General features: G+C 42.4%; 1 protein-coding gene across 1 annotated transcript in view; it reads left to right on the forward strand.

The window, feature by feature from the left end:
• Positions 1-20,350, forward strand: part of LOC129836273 (uncharacterized) — a 32,219-nt gene that overhangs the window by 4,236 nt on the left and 7,633 nt on the right. The window contains exons 2-5 of the mRNA XM_055902211.1: positions 5,348-6,183; positions 14,647-14,808; positions 19,158-19,323; positions 20,154-20,287. Coding sequence (XP_055758186.1) covers positions 5,348-6,183; positions 14,647-14,808; positions 19,158-19,323; positions 20,154-20,287 — 1,298 coding nt within the window. The remainder of the gene's footprint in view (positions 1-5,347; positions 6,184-14,646; positions 14,809-19,157; positions 19,324-20,153; positions 20,288-20,350) is intronic.

Genomic DNA, 20,350 nt, shown 5'->3' on the forward strand with positions numbered 1-20,350 from the left:
ATGAAACCTGGAAGATGTTGACACCTGCTTGGGTGTAAGACCTGGTGATTTGTGGGATCAAACCAAGCAGATTGTGTCACAATGGCAGAAGTAGAATTAAATGGTTGAATAAGCAAGGTGACTTCAGTGTGTAATTAAAGTCACTCTGGTCCCATGTTTTTGTCTGCTGCTAATTCAGAGGAACTGGCAATTACTGCATTTATAAAAATGTTACGATAAGACAGCATAGACAGAGCAGAAAATATCAAAAAGTTTATTCTCACAAAGAAAGATTGTTGTTATTCTCATTTCTGGAACAAATGTCTCTATTAACTTTAATCCATTACAGAATGTTTTTTATTCATCTCCAGCATTTATTAATTTCCACATTCTTGGTTTGGAATATAAATTCCTGGTGTGTTCAGTCACAGAAAAATAGATCAGTTTTCTCTTAATGTTGTTGATTGAGAAAAGATGGCTTGGATAAAGGGACTTCACAACTGGTTTACTCTAAGCTTATTCTATGTAGGCAACCTGAAACATAGCAACATTTGCATGTTTGACGTTACATTTTAGTCTTTTGTCAGACGCCCTTATCCAGAGTGACTTACAGGAGCAATTTGGGTTAAGCGCCTTGCTTAACGGCACGTCAACATATTTTTCACCTAGTCGGCTCAGGGATTCAGCCCAGCAACCTTTCCGTTACTGGCCCATCGCTCTTAACCACTACACTACCACTTCGGTTGGCTATTGAGTGAAAACCTATAGCCAAAACCAGTTGACCAAAACCTGGTAAACTTCTCCAACTCAGTCATTCCAATACTTCTTCTGAAAGATAAGTTCTTGACTAAAGAGTTTGTGGTCGAGGTTATGGAAGAAAACGGAATGGAAAATAGGGTCTCTACACAACTGTATCTTGTTTGTATTTTACAAAACACATAACTCCACTATATTCACACTCCTGATTACTTACAATATACTGCATTATTCACATTCGAAGCTGCCTGGAGCTGGGTGAGGTGCTGTTTGATCTCTCTGAACAGAGCCAGGTCTCTCGGTGGTTAATTGAAAATCCAGGGGGATTTGGATGCAGATTGTTTTCTCCTCATGGCCAACGGCGAACATGTCCCTTCTTCAGCAAACCCCTGTGCTCAATTACAAGCCCAGCACTGCTTTAAAGACGAGTGGATATCAATACCTGGGTTGTTCCACCAATTAGGTGCCCTTTGAGGTTTTATTTCACCTACTTTTAATATATTATCATAAAGAGCACATGTTCACTTAATAAAAAAATGAGTTTTCCCATCTCAAGAAGTTACATTTAAAATTGACTATAGTAAGTGCCAAACAATGTCATGGGGTTGACGAGTTCATCTTAAATCAGCCATAAATCCCCTTGTGACAGGGAGAATGGAAGCTTTTTGTGTGCAACAGGGAGAGGCAATTGAATGCAAACTTCACAAAAACATTTCTAGCCTGTCTATCTATTGGTAACAGGGTTAATGTGTTATTCTCGACAAAATACCAGAAAATGGCCAAAAAGAGTAGAACCAGCTCACCTGCTTTAACTAACAACAAAATACCTAGGGCTTTACAATGGTGGTGAAAACATGGAGAAATGTTGGGGTTAAGTGGGTTAAAATCCTCCTAGAATTCACATACAGTAGGATGTACAGAGGGACATATCAAAATGCAGAATTTTGGCACTTTAGCAAGTCTTTATTCATATTCTAAATCTGATTTATTGAATTTTCCATGTGGTCTATATTAAAGGGCACTTCATTTAATTTAATATAACATGCTTTTAAAATGTAATATTTGTGCACAATTTCTACATAAAATGTCAAAAGGACGCAAAAGGCACATATTTCGTGGAACGACCCACCTAGGAGGTCGGGGAACTTTTAAGTATAGAGTAAATGACTGCTTGTGGGAGTAATACATTAGCTGCTAAACATTAAGGCAATGTAGTTTACAATTTTATTGCATGTTAAAGCATTTTTGCGGGACAGTTGGGGAGCTTTAGTTTACAGTATAGTAAATACAAAAATGTTGTAACTTTCAACCCAAAATACAACAGCCTACATATTGTGCAGTATGTCTGTCTACACTCTTAGAAAAAAGGGTTCCGAAAGGGTTCTTCGGCTGTCCCCATAGGAAAACACTTTTTGGTTCCAGGTAGAACTCTTTTGGGTTCCACATTACATGGAACTCAAGAGGGTTCTACCTGGAACCAAAAAGGGTTCTTCAAAGGATTCTCCTACTGGGACAGCCGGAGAACTCTTTAAGGTTCTAGACAGCACCTTTTTTTCTGAGAGTATATAAGATGAAGTGCAGTACAGTAGTTGCTATGCAGGAGATCATTAGTGTTGCTCTTTAACTATCTACTCCTTCTTATCTGTTACCACTGTGTGAGATACACCAGTTCCCATTACACTCCTGTTGATAACATGACTGACTGTAGACTGACTTGATAAAGCCAATTAAGAGATAGTCAGGGCTGTGCTGCTGGAGAGTTACACATGGACTGCAGTCTCTCGTATCTCCCCAAGGGACCACAGCCGTATCAAGGCTTAGGGAGCTGCTGTAAACGGGTATGCATGTGCTATTTCTTAGTTGTTTTACAGTACAGTCATACCTTGAGGACCATCCTAGACAACCATTTACATACTTCTGATTGGACTGCTGAGGGTTCAGGAGTGTCCATGCTGTGTGTTCCTCTGGGAGTGCCAGGGCTTGGTTAAATGTGTCTTTCAGTGTGTTTTTAAATGTGTTATTATTATTATGTTTTATTCAGGGAAGCACCATATGATTCTGTATGAGCTTGGTTTGGGACTTAGTGTAGATGCTGGATCAAAGGCTGTATACTCCAGGGACATGTTCAAGAATGACTTACCTCAGAAATAACCCACACTGATACTAGTCTTTTATCTGATGTTGTTTGGTCATCTTGGGCACAATAGGGCCTGAACAGTGTCTAAATAGTTGTACTTTTTCTCTGACCACGATGGAAAAAGTAATGTGCTACATTTTCCCGCCATTTGAAGGAAACAGGAAATATATTTCCTTGCCTCCTCTGCAAGAATTTGTTTTGGGAATACGATGTCTTGAGTTGAGCTAGTGCAATTCTTTCCACATGTAACATTAGCACTATGGGAGTGGCATGAAGAAAATACACATCTCATTCTAATCAAGTGAGACATACCAAAATGACGCATGTGCAACACATACAATTATGAACACATAAAACTGGGGATTCGAATGAGACGACACATGTAGGCTACGCTTTACTGTATATGCAAGTATTGTCTTCTGATACTAATGTTAAAGTTAATGCCCACCTTGACAGCACTGAGCAAAAGTATCATTTAGGAATCTTTCCAAGAGGCTAACTATGTGATCTGGAAAACCCCACGTAACCTTTCCACAATACCTGGATTCACTAGCTTTGGCCAATATCGGTACATGTAAAATAACTGGGAAAACACAGACATTTTGAATGGGAAGAGACCTGAGCCAGAACCAAGTCTGATAGCATTTCAATCTTATTTGGTCCTATCATTGTTTTGGCAGAGCCACTATCCATTCTCAAAACAATATTATCACAACAGACACAACAGACAGTTTTTTTCTCATGAAAAACATGGGTGCGTTTTGATTTTTGTGGATGTTATTCACAGTGAAATAAAAAAAACGATGGGGGTTTTTTTTGTGAGAAAAAGCTGCAAACAAACATGGTAGAGGTATCTCCAGCTCATATACCCCTCTGAAAGTCAAACTTAATTCCATACTAAAATCATTAAATAAAGCAATAACTCATTCATTTAACTTCAAAAGGAAGGAAACCGTATCACTGTCATGATTTATTACAATGTAATTGACTGGCTGCTTTTATATCTGACACGTCCCTGTCTCCAAATAGTTTGGCAGTTGATGTTTTAATAAATCGTGGTGGTTACACCTACTTCCAATCAGTTTTGTGTACTCAGCTCAGCTCAATGACTCATTTCCTGCCAAATAGGTTTCGGGTACATAACGCAGCCTGAGCTCCTGTGAATTTCATTATTTATCCTCCTACCCATGTCTCTTCCCCTCCAATCACAATGTCCGCCTGCCTCATTTCCTAACAATCAGAGATGCAATTACCCTATTAGTGTTTATACTTAAATGGCCCGCCACAACTCCTTAAGTAGGCATCATGTTAGAACGTTTTGTTTTGTTTCTGTGAGTGGTACTGGGATTCAACTTATATTGACACTCAAAATACTTTAGTTTTACTAGTCTTTCAGTTTTCACAAACGTGTCCTCCAACCCCCACCCCCTGAATAAAGTCCCCTCTAAAGTGAAGGAAATCACTGGATTTATAACTTTTTAATCTCAAATGTCCATGGGCCAGATATTCAATTTATACAGTGGGTATTCCCCAAACCTTCTTTATTGTTGAAGTTTGATCTAACAATCTACTATTATGTTACACCAGAAAGGTTTATGGGTTTGATTTGCAGCACAAGGCTAAACCTTTTTAATTGAGTAATACTAATATTTAATTAAAACCTCTTCGCTGCTCAAGGATATGGTGGTATGTACGTTTGTTGTTCTGGAATTCAAGGTAAGTGAAAAAAAGAATGTTTGATTGACAGCGATGAGTATCAGATTGCACGTGGCGAGAAAGCGGAGATGTCACATACGAGTGCCCCATAATGGTATTAACTGGACCTTAAGATCAAAGCTGGACAGCCCAGTGTGTGGCACTGACAAATAATGTGCCCTAGGGTATTTGTGTACCTCCGAGTTGAAGAATGCTGGATGGTATAAAACCAGTCCTCACAGGAAGATCCTCAAAAACCTCTTGGATCTATGTTTGACAGTACATCTGTGTCATTCATGGGCACAGGAATTGGACATGCAACTGTGAGTCTTTTGGAATAAAAACACCATCTTCCCGCTTACACAAGAAGAGAGATTTTTTCAAATGCTTGAGTATACCCTCTCAACTTCTGTGTCTTACATTTTACTCTTTGACATCCACTCTCCCTAGGAAAGAGATATTGTAATTAGGTGTTCGGGATGTTCACAGATATTCTATATTCAATAGTCTGTTGTCAATAAAAGTAAAAAAATGTAATCTGAAAGAGTTAATTTTGAAAGAGTTAGCATTCTGACATAATGGTATTTTCGGAGCCCTTAGGGTACTGCTATGCAACACTTGAAAACTGGCATTCACTCAAGTATTTATTTAGCATTTTATTTCATTTCATTGGGGATAACTGAGTGAAATTCAAGTGGCTTGTGGGAACATTCGAAATAGGCAACTCTGGTAATGCACAAAAAAGGCTGTTTTACTAATTGTGCTTCTCATTATTCACAGGAAAGGGGGACAATGTGCTGGACAATGAGGTTATCCTGACCAAGATGAAGCTCTTCAACAACTTCCATGAGAAGCTCCTCAACAACGCTGTTGATTCTTCATCCACTATCACCATGTCAGTTTCTGAGCAGGACATCTCAGAGCCTGTCAAAGGCTTGGAGGGGAATGCTGACTTGGATAACATGCCTGGACAGTCCCTGATGGAGTCAAGCTCAGACTACCTGTCAAACATTTTTTCAAACTCTCAGCTTTCCAGGCTGTACAAGTTTGAGTCAGAGGACTCTGGGGTGGAACTGCCCAGTGGAACCAACTCTCCCTCCACACCCACCGGCTCGGAGCAGAGCTTTGTGGTCCACAGCCGGGAACCCTCCTATGACTCCTGTAACCTCAACACTCCTGTCCCTACCCCAGATCCACTCCTCATGTTTGACCAGTGCTCTAACACCAAACAAACAGAGGATATGAGAGACACACCATGTATGACTGCAGACAGTGCTGTGCAGGAGTGTGATATGGTGGAGTCGGGGGCTGAACTCAACACAGAAGTTGAGAGGGTAGACCTTCATATAACTGAGAAGGACATAGACATGGAGAGAGCCCAGCACACAGCCTTGAGGGACCCCACTGAGGACGGTAAAGGGGGTTCAGAGCAGCTGGGTGAGAACAAGGCTGTAACTGAGGGGGTCAACTCAGCAAGCACAAAGCCCAGGAGACAGTGCTCTACAGGGGCCTGTGACGATATGACAGGGGTTGACTTTGAGCAGCGGCCTCTGAGGAAAGGCACGACGAGTGACAGCCTGGAGGAGTATATGGAGGAATGCTGCAGACTGAGTGAGGTAAAGATATCCCCCCGCCCACTTGTTATTTACTCACAACCTTGGCTTCTCCCAGGGATGCATGCAAGTCCACAGATATTCCTAATGTTTTATATTCTGTTTTATGTAGTATCTATAAAGTGTTATTTATGGGGAAACTATTCCTGACACAGAGCGATGCCTTAGTGCTGTTGTAGCTATGCCATCTGTGTACTTTCATCTGCAACATTAGGTCTGTTGAACAGAAGCAGGTACCTTGTGCTTCCTTTTATTTATATTTAACACATTTCCTGCTGTCTTTGTGCTTACAAAGTCAGTGAGCGACGGCAATTAGCAGGGCTTGTTTTGGCTTCCTCCAAATCGGCAGGGACTTGAGGAAAGGCCCCTTTTGGGTGGTGGACAACAAACATCTTTACACTCCCTGTCATTATCTCTAATTACCAACCCTTCCCAGCCTCTATGTCACCAGCTAATCACAGAACCTCTAACGACAACAAGTCTCCAGGAAGCTTTTCTATGGGCAGGAAATTGGGGGAAATTGTGTGTATTTTGAGAGAAATTATCAACATTGTCTTTGAGATTTCAAGAGAGTGTTAGATTAAAACTAAGGTGAATCAAACCTCTAAAAGGCACTAAATTAGGCAATAAAGGTGTAGACCACATCACATTATTGCAATAGGAAAATGTCCTACTGTTATAAGATTAAAGGGAACAATAACTCATCCTAAACCCCTCTTTATGGGTAAAAAAAAGAAATACACTATTCTCTTACTGAACCGCCATGATGGCTATGACCTCAACTTGTTCTTGGTGAGATAGCTGAGCAACAAAACGCTACTTTACCCATTCATAATGGCAGGTAGAGGCACGTTCCCATAACGAAAGCTTGCCAATGAGAGCGGTGTTTTCATTCATGTTTGGGGAAAAAAAAACATTTTCTTTTTCATGTTCCAAATGAGAAAACAGTGTCCTCTTGCGGTGCTGCACCTGACAGCTGTGGAGCTTTGCCAACCAATAATAACCTGTTTGATGTGCTGCTCAACTCATCACTATCAGCACTCAGCACTGTCTTTCATACAGCGTCAAAATGCACCTTCATCTGAATGTCTTGATGATTTTGGTTTTGAGTGGAAATGAGAATCACGATAGTGAAACAGTTAATCTGACTGAAACACTTTGATGTTGTTCCAAAAAAAGTGTTATTCATTTTTATGTGTTATTCATGGATTTAATGAGGCAATAAGTGATACTATGTGCAACAAAAGTTAACATTTTTGTTGGCTTGAGTAAGCCTGGGACAGTTTGGTGTGCCGTCTCAAGCAAGCCAAGGTGAAAGTGATGCCCATGACATCTATGACCTTTTGACAATTTCCCAGGACACAGATGGCTATCTCTTCAGATCATATCTTGGATGACACCAGAGCTGGTAGTTGATCTCAAATCCTTTACATGAAACATACCATTTTCATCAATCCAATATTAATTAATGAGCCAACTAATCAGTTATAGAATTTGAGGTGGCCAAACTAGGCCAGACTTCAAACCCCACATCTCTTAACAGATACTTCCCCATCTCTCCCTCAAAGGCCTTTCACAACAATGTCACATTCAAAAGATTCGGTCAAGACAAGGTTGTATTATGGCATACAGTAGGGGAATCTAAACACATGGCCCGGTTGCATACAGGCTGAAAGGAAAGGTGGAGAGAGCATGTGTTACAGTGCGGGGGCTTTCATCATGCTGCCGCATGTCACACAGCACCTGTTCATCTGGCTGTGGGGATATTGTCCTGGATAACCAGCCAGCTCCCCCCTTTCTCTCTCATCTGGTTCCTGTCGCTCCCTGGAACCAGGGCCGGACGTCCTACCTAGACGCATCACACAGGTGTCAAATTGCTCCAATTACTCACATAGTTACCCAGATAAAACCCTTTGATAGCCCTTTAACGGACTAGTCGACTGGTGGCGATTATTTTGGCCCTCCGTGCTCTACTTTAGGGGTGCATTGCTGACAGGCAGTCCGGTGGTAAAACTATTCATCATCATGGAGTTTGCTAAACGTCATTGGCACTTGGATTGGAATCATTGCTATGGTCAGTTTATATGAAAGTATAGCTCTTTGGCCATGCAAACCAGAGGTGGGTTTCGCTTCGAAAGAGGAAGGCATATGAGGAAATAACTCTGTACCTACTGTAAAAGAAGATGATGGATCTTTGATGTTATGGGGCTATTTTGCTTCCACTGGTCCTGGGGCCCTTGTTAAGGTCAACAGCATCATGAACCTTAGCAAGTACCAGGAGATTTTAGCCAAAAGCCTGGTTGCCTCTGACAGGAGGCTGAAACTTGGCCGCAAGTGGATCTTCCAGCAAGACAATAACTCCAAGCACACATCAACATTCACAAAGAAATGGTTAATTGACCATAAAATCAACAGTCTCTGGAATTTAACCTTATTGAAAACCTGTCATTCAAATTGAGAGGGCCGTCCATAAGCGCAGATAAAGGATATCAAGGATCTGCAAAGATTCTGTGGAATGGTCTAAGATTCCTCCCTATATGTTCTCTAATCTCATAAAATGTCTTATAGAAAGGCTCAGTGTCGTTATCCTCACAAGGTGAGGTATTGAATGGTATTGAAAACAGGGGCGCCAATCATTTTGAACCCTATCTTTAAGATTTTTTGTATTACTTTTTGTATTACTACTGAAAAACGGTATTAGTTTAACACAATATAATACGTGTATTTTTTTTAGCATACAATATAGGGCAGTATTTGTAATATTTACAACTTAATGAACGGTGCCAATCATTTTGGAACTGACTGTATTTCACCATAAAAAGAAAACATTTATCATATGGATGTGTTTAGCTATTCGTCTGATCTCATGCGTGCAGGCCTCTATCCTTAAGGGGAACCACAGGGCATTCAAAGCATATTTCCCCGTGCTTGGCTACCCAGACTCCTTCCTCCAGTCAAACTCTATGCCATGCCTATGGACGTTAGTTTATTCTCCATTTCTTCTCCGCACTGAGTCTGGATCTGAGTACCTCTCTGACCCGTCACTGAATGTGAACACATTCAGGGCTGTCTGATTGGTCCAGAAACCGATGGGTTGGGCCAGAGCCAGAACACGGAGGTTTTGAAATTCATTATTGGCTTTGATACTCTGATTGGTTAGAGACGATCCACCGCTGATGACTTTATTTTGTACAACCCCCCTAGTGCCCCTCGTCACCACAAATTACTTAAATGATGGCAGTCTCAGACCAGGGCCGGCCTGCCCAGTAGGCAGGATTAGGCAGCCGTCTATTGCGGCAGATTGACGGGGGCGGCATTTTCCGAGCTAAACTGACCAAGACGCACCTTCAGCAACACATAAAACCTCACATAATTCTGCCCCAAAACAATGACAATTTCTCTCAACCAGTGGCATATGGGTTTTGTGATGAGCGCTGATGCCGCCCTGTGATAAGCAGTGCCTACTTTGTCAAAGGCAGGGGCATAAATGTTTTGGCTTGTCCATTCCCAGCGCGTCTCTCCAGGATGCTGTTGGAGAGTTGCATCGCTGCAAATCAGGAATAATAAAGCCAATGCAACTACCTGGTTTACAAAATGGTAGGCCAACCACATGAATGGACATTCATACGATTCCATTGCGGGCTGACACTGTAGGCTACACCCCAATAAGCACAGACAGATGCCAACGTCTTTTGGATGTCTTTTTTTTTATCCTGTCCGGACGTCTTTTTTTATGTTCGTTCAGGACCAGCCTCGAACCAATTATAGACGTCCATGTTTGGTTCAGATTTGGTGTGGTCAGACCAGACTTGATTTAAACGTCCACGGACTGTGATTTTTGTTCCGGTCTGGACCAAATCTTAACCAATCATAGACATCAATGTTTGGCTCAGATTTGGTCCGGTCTGGACAGGCCTCGAATTGGTCCAAAAATAGACGTCTATAAATGACGTCTTTCAACTTTCATTCAGAACTGAAAATGAACCTGATTTCAACATCCGGAAAATTCATATTTTAAACGTCCAGAAAATATGTATTTTCACCTTTAATTCAGAACCTAAATGTCTGGAAAATACTTGTTTTAGACGTCTTTTCAACAACATTTTGCTTACTGTGAATATTCTAGATATGTGTGGAATACGAGGGCAGCAAATTTCTCTCTCCCTTAGGGGTGGCAGAACAGCCAGGAAGTATGTTGCGAACAACAGAGCAGCGGAAATAATTTTGTTTGAGTCGTCAGGCTATATTTCCCCCTCTGTTGAAGGATGTGTGGAACACTGTGAAATATGATGTCATAAAAGAATGAAGACGAGGGGAAAGACGGCAAGCCCTGCTAATTGAAATGGTGGTCCTGCCGAATTCCACAGCTGCAGCCCATAAGCATGCACATGCTATACAGTACTAAACACACTTTCTAGGGGTTTCATATTCATTCCACTGATTCATCTATTTATGATGAACTGACCTGTGCTTATCGTGGTGCTCAAGACATCTGTAGAGTATGTGATAGGTGCTGTAAATAATATTTAAGTCCAATGTCAGGGATTGCAATGGGCCATACATTACTAATATAGCTGCTGAATTTATGGTAGACACCCAAGTACTTCCATGGGTTATTGTTGGCAGGTAGTAAGACAAACTTAAGTAGACCAGAGTCTTAGTGAGGTGTTGTTGGGGGCTAACAGAAAGAGGTAGCTAGCATCATTGGAGTTGTTAATCTCACCACTGACCCATATTGGCATTATGCCATACATTCTGTCTCTCTGTAAATCCTCAAGACCCCCTTTTCCTGTCAGCACAGACACACAGTGTGTTCCCCATAGAGTGCCAATGGAGATATACAACTCTCTCCCTAGATTGTGTGTGCTGAAAACAAATGGGTCTTCTGGACAGAAAAGCAGTAAACGTGTACAGCACATATCTTTCTCCCTATCTCTGTGTGCTCCTCACATCTGGCACCACATTCCTTTCTAACACTGTCATGTTTAGGAAAGTATTTTTGATGCGGCAGACACAGTGGAAATCTCCAGAACCAAGGCCTGAGGAGAGCCTCAGTTCTTCACAACAATCGTTGATATCAGCATATCATGCTCACATTTTCTATGTTTATCTAGAAAAATGTTCAAATCCTCAAATTCACATTTTTCTCATTGTCAAGGCAACGGTTGGTCTTGTGTATTGGCTTCGGAAAAGACCTGCCCATAGGTCTCATTTTAACAAATGCACCTCTCCTTTCTCTCTATTTCACACTTTCACAACTTTGAAGGAAAGAGCCAAGTGAGAACTCATTCTCTAACTAGGCCAAAGCCTGGCATTTTATCTGCTAGCCAGCGATTCCCACGTTTGAAACATTGTTACCCCCTCAGAACCTATGGGGCCAGAAGAAGCTCTGAAAAAGGGTGGGGGCATTCCCGGACCACGAGCGGTGATAAAATCAGTCCCACCCTGCGTCCATCACCGCCGTAGCCGATCTGAGTAAGACCTTTAAAAAGGCTACGGGGCCAGACGGAATACCAGGACGCTTACTCAGAGCATGCGTTGACCAGCTGGCAAGTGTCTTCACTGACATTTTCAAACTATCCCTGACCTGGTCTGTAATACCAACTTGTTTCAAGCAGATCATCATAGTACGCGTGCCCAAGAACGCCAAGGTAACCTGCCTAAATTACTATCGCCCGTAGCACTCATATCTATAGCCATGAAATGCTTTGAAAGGCTCACATTTACACCATCATCCCAGACACCCTGGACCCACTCTAATTTGCATACCACCCCAACAGATCCACAGATGACGCAATCCCTATTGCACTCCACACTGCCCTCATCCACCTGGACGGAATATGTTGGAATGCTGTTCATTGACTACAGCTCAGCATTCAACACCATAGTCCCCTCCAAGCCCATTACCAAGCTGGGGAACCTGGGACTTACTATCTCCATCTGCAACTGGATCCTGGGCTTCCTGACAGTCCGCCCCCAGGTGGAGCGTAGACAACAATCCATCTGCCATGCTGACCATCAACACCGGGGCCCCTCAGGGGTGTGTGCTCATGTCCACATCACTAAGGAATTAACATGGTCCACACACACCCACACAGTTGTAAAGAGGGCACGACAGCGCCTCCTCCCCCTCAGGATTCTGTAAAGATTGGCATGGGCCCTCAGATCCTCCAAAAGTTCTACAGCTGCACCATTGAGAGCATCTTGACTGGCTGCATTGCTGCTTGGTATGGCAACTGCTTGGCATCCGACGGCAAGGCACTATAGAGGGTAGTGAGTTCAGCTCCCTGCCATCCAGGACCTCTACCAGGCAGTGTCAGAGGAAGGCCCACAAAATTGTCAAAGACTCCAGCCACCCAAGCCATGGACCAAGTCTAGAACCAACAGGACCCTGAACAGATTCTACCCCCAAGCCATACGACTACTAATGAAATCTCTACCCACTGGTGCTGTCTATTATCAATCATGTTGCCTAGTCACTTTAACCCTACCTATATATACACATAGCTACATCAATTACCTCGTAACCCTGCACATCGACCTGGTACTGGTACTCCTTGTATATAGCCATGTTATTTTTACTCATCATTGTTATTCATTATTGACTGTGTATTTATTCGTCACGCCACTATTTCAATATATTTTTTATCTTTAACTTTGCATTGTTAAAAAAGGACCCGTAAGTAAGCAATTCACTGTTATTCTACAACTATTGTTTACAAAGCATGTGACAAATAAAAATTTATTTGAAGACTGCTACCTGTCCCATATCCTCGGCCCATGACTTACTGTGTGTGAGGAGGAATCTCCTCCTTATCTTAATGAGCCCCCGTAAAACAGAGCTGGGATGGCCAGGTTACAGGCTAGACTAAAGGAACAGGCACCTGATCACTGTCCACCCGACTGATCATCGCTGAGACCCTGGTCAGACACCTGCATGTCTGGGGAGATAAGGGGAGAGCCAGGACAGTACTGGACTTCTCCATGAGTCATTGACAAATGTTTCAAAACCACTGTCTGGGAAATGAGTAGCCGGTCAAGACTGTGTGTAATGTGCAGAAGGTTCCTTTTTCCGTCAGAGGAAAGAAGTGATTTCAGTTCTCCTGACTGTTATGAATTTGTGTCCTATTGTTTGGCCTGCGTTTCCATTAGTGGATAGGTTCGTTACTGGAGTTTCACAGAAGTTGCACGGAAAAGCCTTCTGGGGGGAGAAAGGCTTCGCACTGAGCTTACTTCCTGCTTTTGTTGGGACACTGTGTGAAATGTGGATGATTGTATAAATATTTGCTCAAAATGTCCTTTTCATATTTCTGCAAATGTGAACATCTGCGCTTCTCGGGCTAACGGTCACACCATAAAACAAACATACAAACAATGGCACACAGCCGTGTCTTTGTGTTCCCACACCAGTGCGGTCATAAGTTTGAACAAAATCGGCAATCACTTGACTTCTGCTCCAACCCTCTTAAAAGGCACTACGTCTGTTTTCCCAGACCTTTTACTTACCTATTTCCATTTGGCCTCATAAGCGATATGTTGACATCACCATGTTTAAGATGAACATCTTAATGGGAATATGTCCATGGGAATATAACAACCAGCCACCATTGCCATCAATCAAACGACTACAAACGTATGCAGTGCCACTATGGTATGACGAGAGATTATGCAATACAGTCAGGATGATATAGTCAGCATAATCCCTTCCAGACTCGACTCCTCCTGGTCAATGTTGACATGAAGCTAGGGAAAGACTTAGTGGCCCACGGCAGCAGGGGAATGCATTTAGTAGTAAAACAAACTCAACTGATATGGTTAACATGTAACAAGTCGTAAAATATCCCATAGGAACATTCCTGTTTAGATAAAAATGTAATGAAATAAAAATGAGTTGAATACCAGAGAGGATGGATACCCTCCCCAGCAGGTTACATCATCTAACATCACCCTCTTGTTAAATCCACTGATCCTTTTAGGCATATGATGCGGAACCTTTAAGGTGATGTTATGACTGGACCCAAGAATTTCAGAGAACGTAATGTTTTCTTTTTTAATCACACATTAACTTTTTGGTGGATTAGGGACCAGTCAATGGTTTAGCCTTTTATCGGGCATGACAAAAGAATGACAGAGCGATATAAACCACTGGAATCATTTGACCGTTTACCTCAACAATAGATTGCAGCTCTCTCTCTCTCTCTTCCCCTCATAAAAACACTCAGTTGAATTACCTACAAGCAGTAGCCCAGTAAATCCCATTGCTTACTGGTTACCCATTGTAAAGATAAGGAACTATACAAACAACACATTCTTACAACCTTTCCTCAGAGAACATGTGGTAGTGTCTTGAAACAAAATCGGTACATTTCACATCTAGTTCTCAACCGTAAAAGTTAAATTAGCAGCCCTTCAGAGCCCTATGACCTCACTAAGCTAACCAAACCCCTCCTCTCTTTGGTTCCTCAGGTCCACCAGGCCAGCTCCAACCCCCTGGGCTCCGGACTGGGCTACCTGGAGCACATCTGCCAGCTCATCGAGAAGATTGGTCAGCTCCAGGAGCACAACCTCAGGCTGCAGAAGCAGATCTGTGGTCTGCAGAAGGATGGAAAGATGACCAAGAACAAAGAGGTGAGTCACATACTGTACAGACAGTACTATACAGTATCATCATCAGCATACTCACATAGTGATTCCTGTCATTGGTGGGCACTCTGAGAAGAATCTCCATTAGGTTAAAGCATCTGGATTGGATTTATTGTCTTATTAAAAAAAGAAAAAATAGCTTCTTATCAAAAATAGGCTTCCGCCATATTGCTTTTACATAACATATCCAGTCTTGTCAGATCAGGGAGGGCGAAGAGAGGAGATAAAGCTTGTTTATGGCCAAACCATCTCTCTCAATGAGTTAACAACGTGAATGTTCTTAACGTTAGGGTATTATGATTTATCTCATTTACGAAGCTCCTAAAACTGTTGTAAAAACCTTGTAAAAGGCCGCTGTAGGTTGTGTAGGACAGACCCAAGATCATCGATCTTTGATTTGCAGTTGACTGCTGTCCAGGTGGTGCAGAGATAGCCATACATGCCTTGAAGTGAGCGATTAGGACCCACAGGGATGGACTGGCCAATTTTTGTCTGTCTTTAGCCCAGCGGGCCTGTTTAAATTGGGATTTTAGTGCAGAATGCTCATTATTGGGCCTATAATGGGGGCATCAAGGAAAATGATTTGGCCGATGTGGGGGCCTCGAGACAAAAATAATGGTCCGGTATGGGGGCCTCAAGGAAAATAAATATTGGTGTGTTAGACATGCCACGTACCATTTCTGGTCTCAGTACGTCCTTGCTCACTCATGCTGTCCCAGTGTACATTTAGCTGTTTCCAGAATGGCAGTAGGATGAAAGTGGATGAAAGTGGATGAAAGTGCATTTAATAAATAGACCAGCTGGGTCCAGCATTTTAAACATATGAGGTACACATTTAGGAAAATCCTTATAGCATGGCAAAGAGACACCTTTATGTTTATTTCAATGTAATTAATAACAAGCACCAGGGGCTTTTCCTGCCACCTGTTTAGAGAGAGCAGAGGAGTTAGGGTCTGTGGCTGAGACAATGGTGCATCATTCATGATGATAACTAGACTACCTGAAAAATCAACATCTGAACCCCAGCAACATCATACAAACAAGATGATTTACCAGAATTGAAAAATAAATAAGGATAATCTGTTTATTTCTGAAATGATGTCAATGTTAGCTAATCATATTCTGTAGCTGTAATATCACTGTCTCACAGCTATTCAAAATTAGATATAGATAAAGGTTCAAACAAACGTGGCTATGAAAATGCATAAAGGCGAGGCCAACGTCAGAATTAAAATAGGCCGATTTACGTTTTTTGTTTCTCTGTAGTAAGCACCATTTAGAGTAGCATTCCAGTAAACTCTCATAAAATAGCTAAAAATCTTCTCAGTTAACAATATATAACCTATAAAACCCCAAGGCCAGCTCTCCTCACTCTTGCTTTCCGTTCCCAAACAGGATGAATAAATTGGCTCTGAATGTAATCTTACCAACGCCAGAGAGAGAAAATACCATTGGTTATTTATGGATTTAAAAAAAAGTTGTGCCGTTGTTTAAAAAAATCTGTATGGTAATAACATGGGAACACGTGTGAAAATGAATTGAATAGAAAATTAGGAATGTATAGTTTAGAGTCCTAACACTGCCTCAATTTTATGTTTCAGTATCGGTTGAACTCAACAAGTGTTCACAGTTAGTCTTTCGGAATCAGCTCAACACAAGAAAAAAAAACTGAAGTTGGATTTGAAAAACAACAACCCAGACTAGATTTGGGTGACACCTTATTGCATTGTATTCAACTTTGCCCCCTCTCTTGTGACATTTGCCTGTGCTTCTAAAGAAAAGTACTTTGGCATTGTGTGGATGTCTCGCTTTCCTTTTGAGACTTTGGCACAATACCGGAGCGGCTATGTTCAGGGGGTTTCAGAGAGCTTGTTCCAAACTAGCTCTGTCAGTTTGGGCCTGGGGGCCGGAAAAGCTTTCCACTGAAGCAAAGGGTGAGCCCAGCAGGAGCCTACACTTCAAAGTCTTCAAAGAGAGAGAGAGAGACAGTGAGAGAGGGACAGTGAGAGGGACAGTGAGAAAGGAGCATTGAGAGAGGGACAGTGAGAGAGATCCCAAAAAGTGCTCATTCAAAAACAACCACATGCTCTCTAAAAAAAAAAACTCTTCAACAATCTTAGCAGGACTTACAATTCTTTAAGGTCACCAAATTCTGATATGATTTTACCTCGATAATTATAATTTTTTCATTCAAATGTAAGGTGTAAGGTGTGGGTGTCATTCTCTGGGCCCAATTCGGTCTTGAAAAATGTGCACACGATTTTCAGATGGTTTTGAGGACCACAACAGCTGTCCTCCCAAACGTTTAGTAATAATTTCCCCTGCTGTGGATTGAAAATTGGAAATGATGCAGACAATTACATTGGAAGCAACATTCTTTCCGCAATATTAAGCTGATCCACCCTTAAAAAATAATAATAATAATAATTTAAAAAAATCAAAAATAATAATAATAATAATTTCCCCTGCTGTGAGTGTTTCTATGGTTAGGCCACAACCTGAAACATGTAGATGACACATCAAAAGGATGAGCAAGTCAGCTGGGGCACATCTAAGCCCCATGAATGGTGGTGCTGACACCTATGGTTCCCTGTGCCTAGGCCCATCTACCCCACCTTTCACATCAGCACCAGGGTCACTGCTGGGCTCATTATAAACACAGAGACCCAGACAATTGCATTAGAGCCAACCTACCACGACCAGGGTGGTTTGGGGTTTCTTACGATCAGTCAGATGAACTGAGATGCACAAAAACATATCTAGAATCAATACTAGAATGGAAGAAAACGAATCAAGTTTCTAATGTGAGCAATGAATATGAGCTCACTTGTCAGGCCTCAAGCTCCCCTTTTCCTTATTCTAAAATAAGTACTACCTCAGACAAAGGAGCCGTCCGAAGGCTGTCCCTGGGTTATTGAGAAACGGGATGTGATGAAGGGAACATTCCAGAGCCGGAGTGTTCTGGACCTTCCCTTTTCCCCTGAGTGCACAGAGACATAATGCCTCCAACAGTTTAATCCTCTTCTTTTGGTCAGAGGTCAAATGCCTGGTGTGGGCGGCCCTCTTAGTCCCCAAAGGTGGGAGCTGCCTCCTTCTAAGGGCTAAGTACACACAGATGGGGTGGTCCTTGGAGAGGGCAAAGACCACCCCTTCTCAGTAGAGGGGGTGTCTTCACAGAGGGGAGAGTGTGGTTGTGGGTCCAGCGGGGATATCAGACTGTGGTCAAAGTTCAGTCAAAACTAAAACAAAGCAGTGGAGCAGGATTTCAGTGGTCATTCATCATGCCATGCTTACCCATTTTACAGTATAAACGTCTAATGGTTGCATAACAGGCCATTCAGAGTCCAAATAAGGAATTCCGGGAGAGAGCACTGTCCAGAGATTGTTATTTTAGTGTCGAGTTTGCACCATGTGTGCAGGGTAAAGGTAACTTCAGTGCGGAGAATGAAATTATTTTGCCTTATTTTGCCTAAATTATTTTGCCGAATTAAATGACTTCACCTAATGAGTCACTTGGGTTACGGCTCTGGGTTCTGAAGTTGTGCAGGTGGCGAGTGTGTGACATTCACGTGATGAAAAATCCCCCTACTGTAAAAGTGACACTACAAGTTTGATTGTTAACAATGAAGCAGGAAAAAACAACTCTCGTCTCCAGGCTTTCATCTTATTCCATTTCTGCTACTGCTGGGCATCTGCGTGGTTTGAACTTCAACAGGATTTTACGTTAGCGTGGATGTCACGTCCAGAGTTTCCTCAGCTGGGATAAACGGATGAGAACTTTTTCCAACTCTAAACAATGACTCGGGAAGTCTCTCTGATTTTTCTATGAACTACCATACATGTAACTGCATAGCGCATATGTTGTAGGCTTATGAGAAAAAATAGCTAGGCCTACTTCGGTTAAGTTGATGTAGAGTTTCGAAGTACATTTTTTTTAGGTTAGGTTGCCATAAATCCAACTCAATCTTGAAAAGAAATAGGAAAATACACACTCTATGCATGAAAACAACAAATCAGGTTATTACGTTAAAGTAAGTTTAAAATAGTCAAACAAACTCAGATATCACATAACATTTTGGCAGCATAGAAGGCCCAAAAATGCAAGATTGTGATGGCCAAAGCACATTTTCACTCTTTGTAACAGGTGGTTGCTGTCTGAGTCAAGTAAGTACTGTTGGAGGACCCTTGACCCATGAGTGAGAAAAACAGTAAAACTAGATTCTGATTGCAAATACATTTAATATGTCGTGTTTTCTCCAAGATCATTGTTTTGATGTGGTGGTTTGTCCCTCCTACTCACAGTCCTGTACCCTCTCTTCCTGTCTGTCCCCCAGGACTTCTTCCTGCAGCACTGTAGCTGTGGAATGGCCGGCCTGGCCTTTCAGGAGCAGAAAAGACATTCCAGGAGTGAGTTCCTGACCACATCCATGAGTGGCACCCTCTCTGACCTCTCCACCATCCCTGAGGTCACACGTCACACAGGACTCACAGCCATGAGAGGTCAGTTAACTGCTTAATAACATGATAACAACCCATAAACAACATCCAGTCAACTCTCCTCACTCAAAATCCAATGAATATTCCATACATTCTCAAAAAGTGTTTTTGGCGCAGTTTGACAGTAATTTCATCAGATGTTTTCTACGCAACCCTTTCGTTTCCCTCAGAAAACCAGTGTATTATTTCATTGGCAGGTAGATTAGCACTTAATAACCTGCTCCTGCGGGCCTCATTCAGTCACACACAACGACATAAGACCGAATTAAAATACATGTTTCCCCAACGTTTTCCTGAAACGGATCTAATGGGTTTATTAAAACATTATGAGTGAATCTTAGGTTTCAAAACGTGACCGGGTGACACCCGAGGTGTGTTTTCGCTTAATCATCTCACATAACATTCCAAGCAACGCTAGTCACCCAGCAACAGAGTCATTTCACCAAATGTTTTTACCCTCCTGACAGTACGGTGGTCCAGAGGAGACCGCAAAATTATTACTTGAGCAGGAGAGGGAAATTCCTGGCATTCTGCATATGGAAGGAACATATAACGTACAATGGATTTAGGAATTTCTTGCTCCTCCAATAGGCAGGATTCTAGAAACTGGAGCTGGGAAGTAGGGGGATGGCAAATGGTCCTCCCTGTACTGCGATAACAGATTGAGGGGGTGGGGAGGTTGAGTGGGAAGTGGTGGCAGGGCGAAAACAGGGGGTCCTCTGGGACAGCTGATTCACATCACCATGTGTCATAATAGCTTCCCCCCACTATGAGTAGTGAGTGGTTCCAGCCCTCATGACACATATCATATCTCTCTCTCCTTCTCTCTATAGAGAGTGACCAAGGTGGATGCCAGCCCCTGGTGCCCCTATGTAGGAGGGGCCTGAATCGGAGGAGCTACACAGAGGGAGAGACACGCTCCTATCTCTTTGACAGTACAGAGGGTCTCTCTGCCCCCCACAGACGGGTGAGTCACAAACATCCCTCCTCTGACTCACTGGGCTGTGCACAACAGCCTCAACCCCTGTTT

This window comes from Salvelinus fontinalis, chromosome 37 (genome assembly GCF_029448725.1).
Source record: "Salvelinus fontinalis isolate EN_2023a chromosome 37, ASM2944872v1, whole genome shotgun sequence".
Lineage (NCBI taxonomy): Eukaryota > Metazoa > Chordata > Actinopteri > Salmoniformes > Salmonidae > Salvelinus > Salvelinus fontinalis.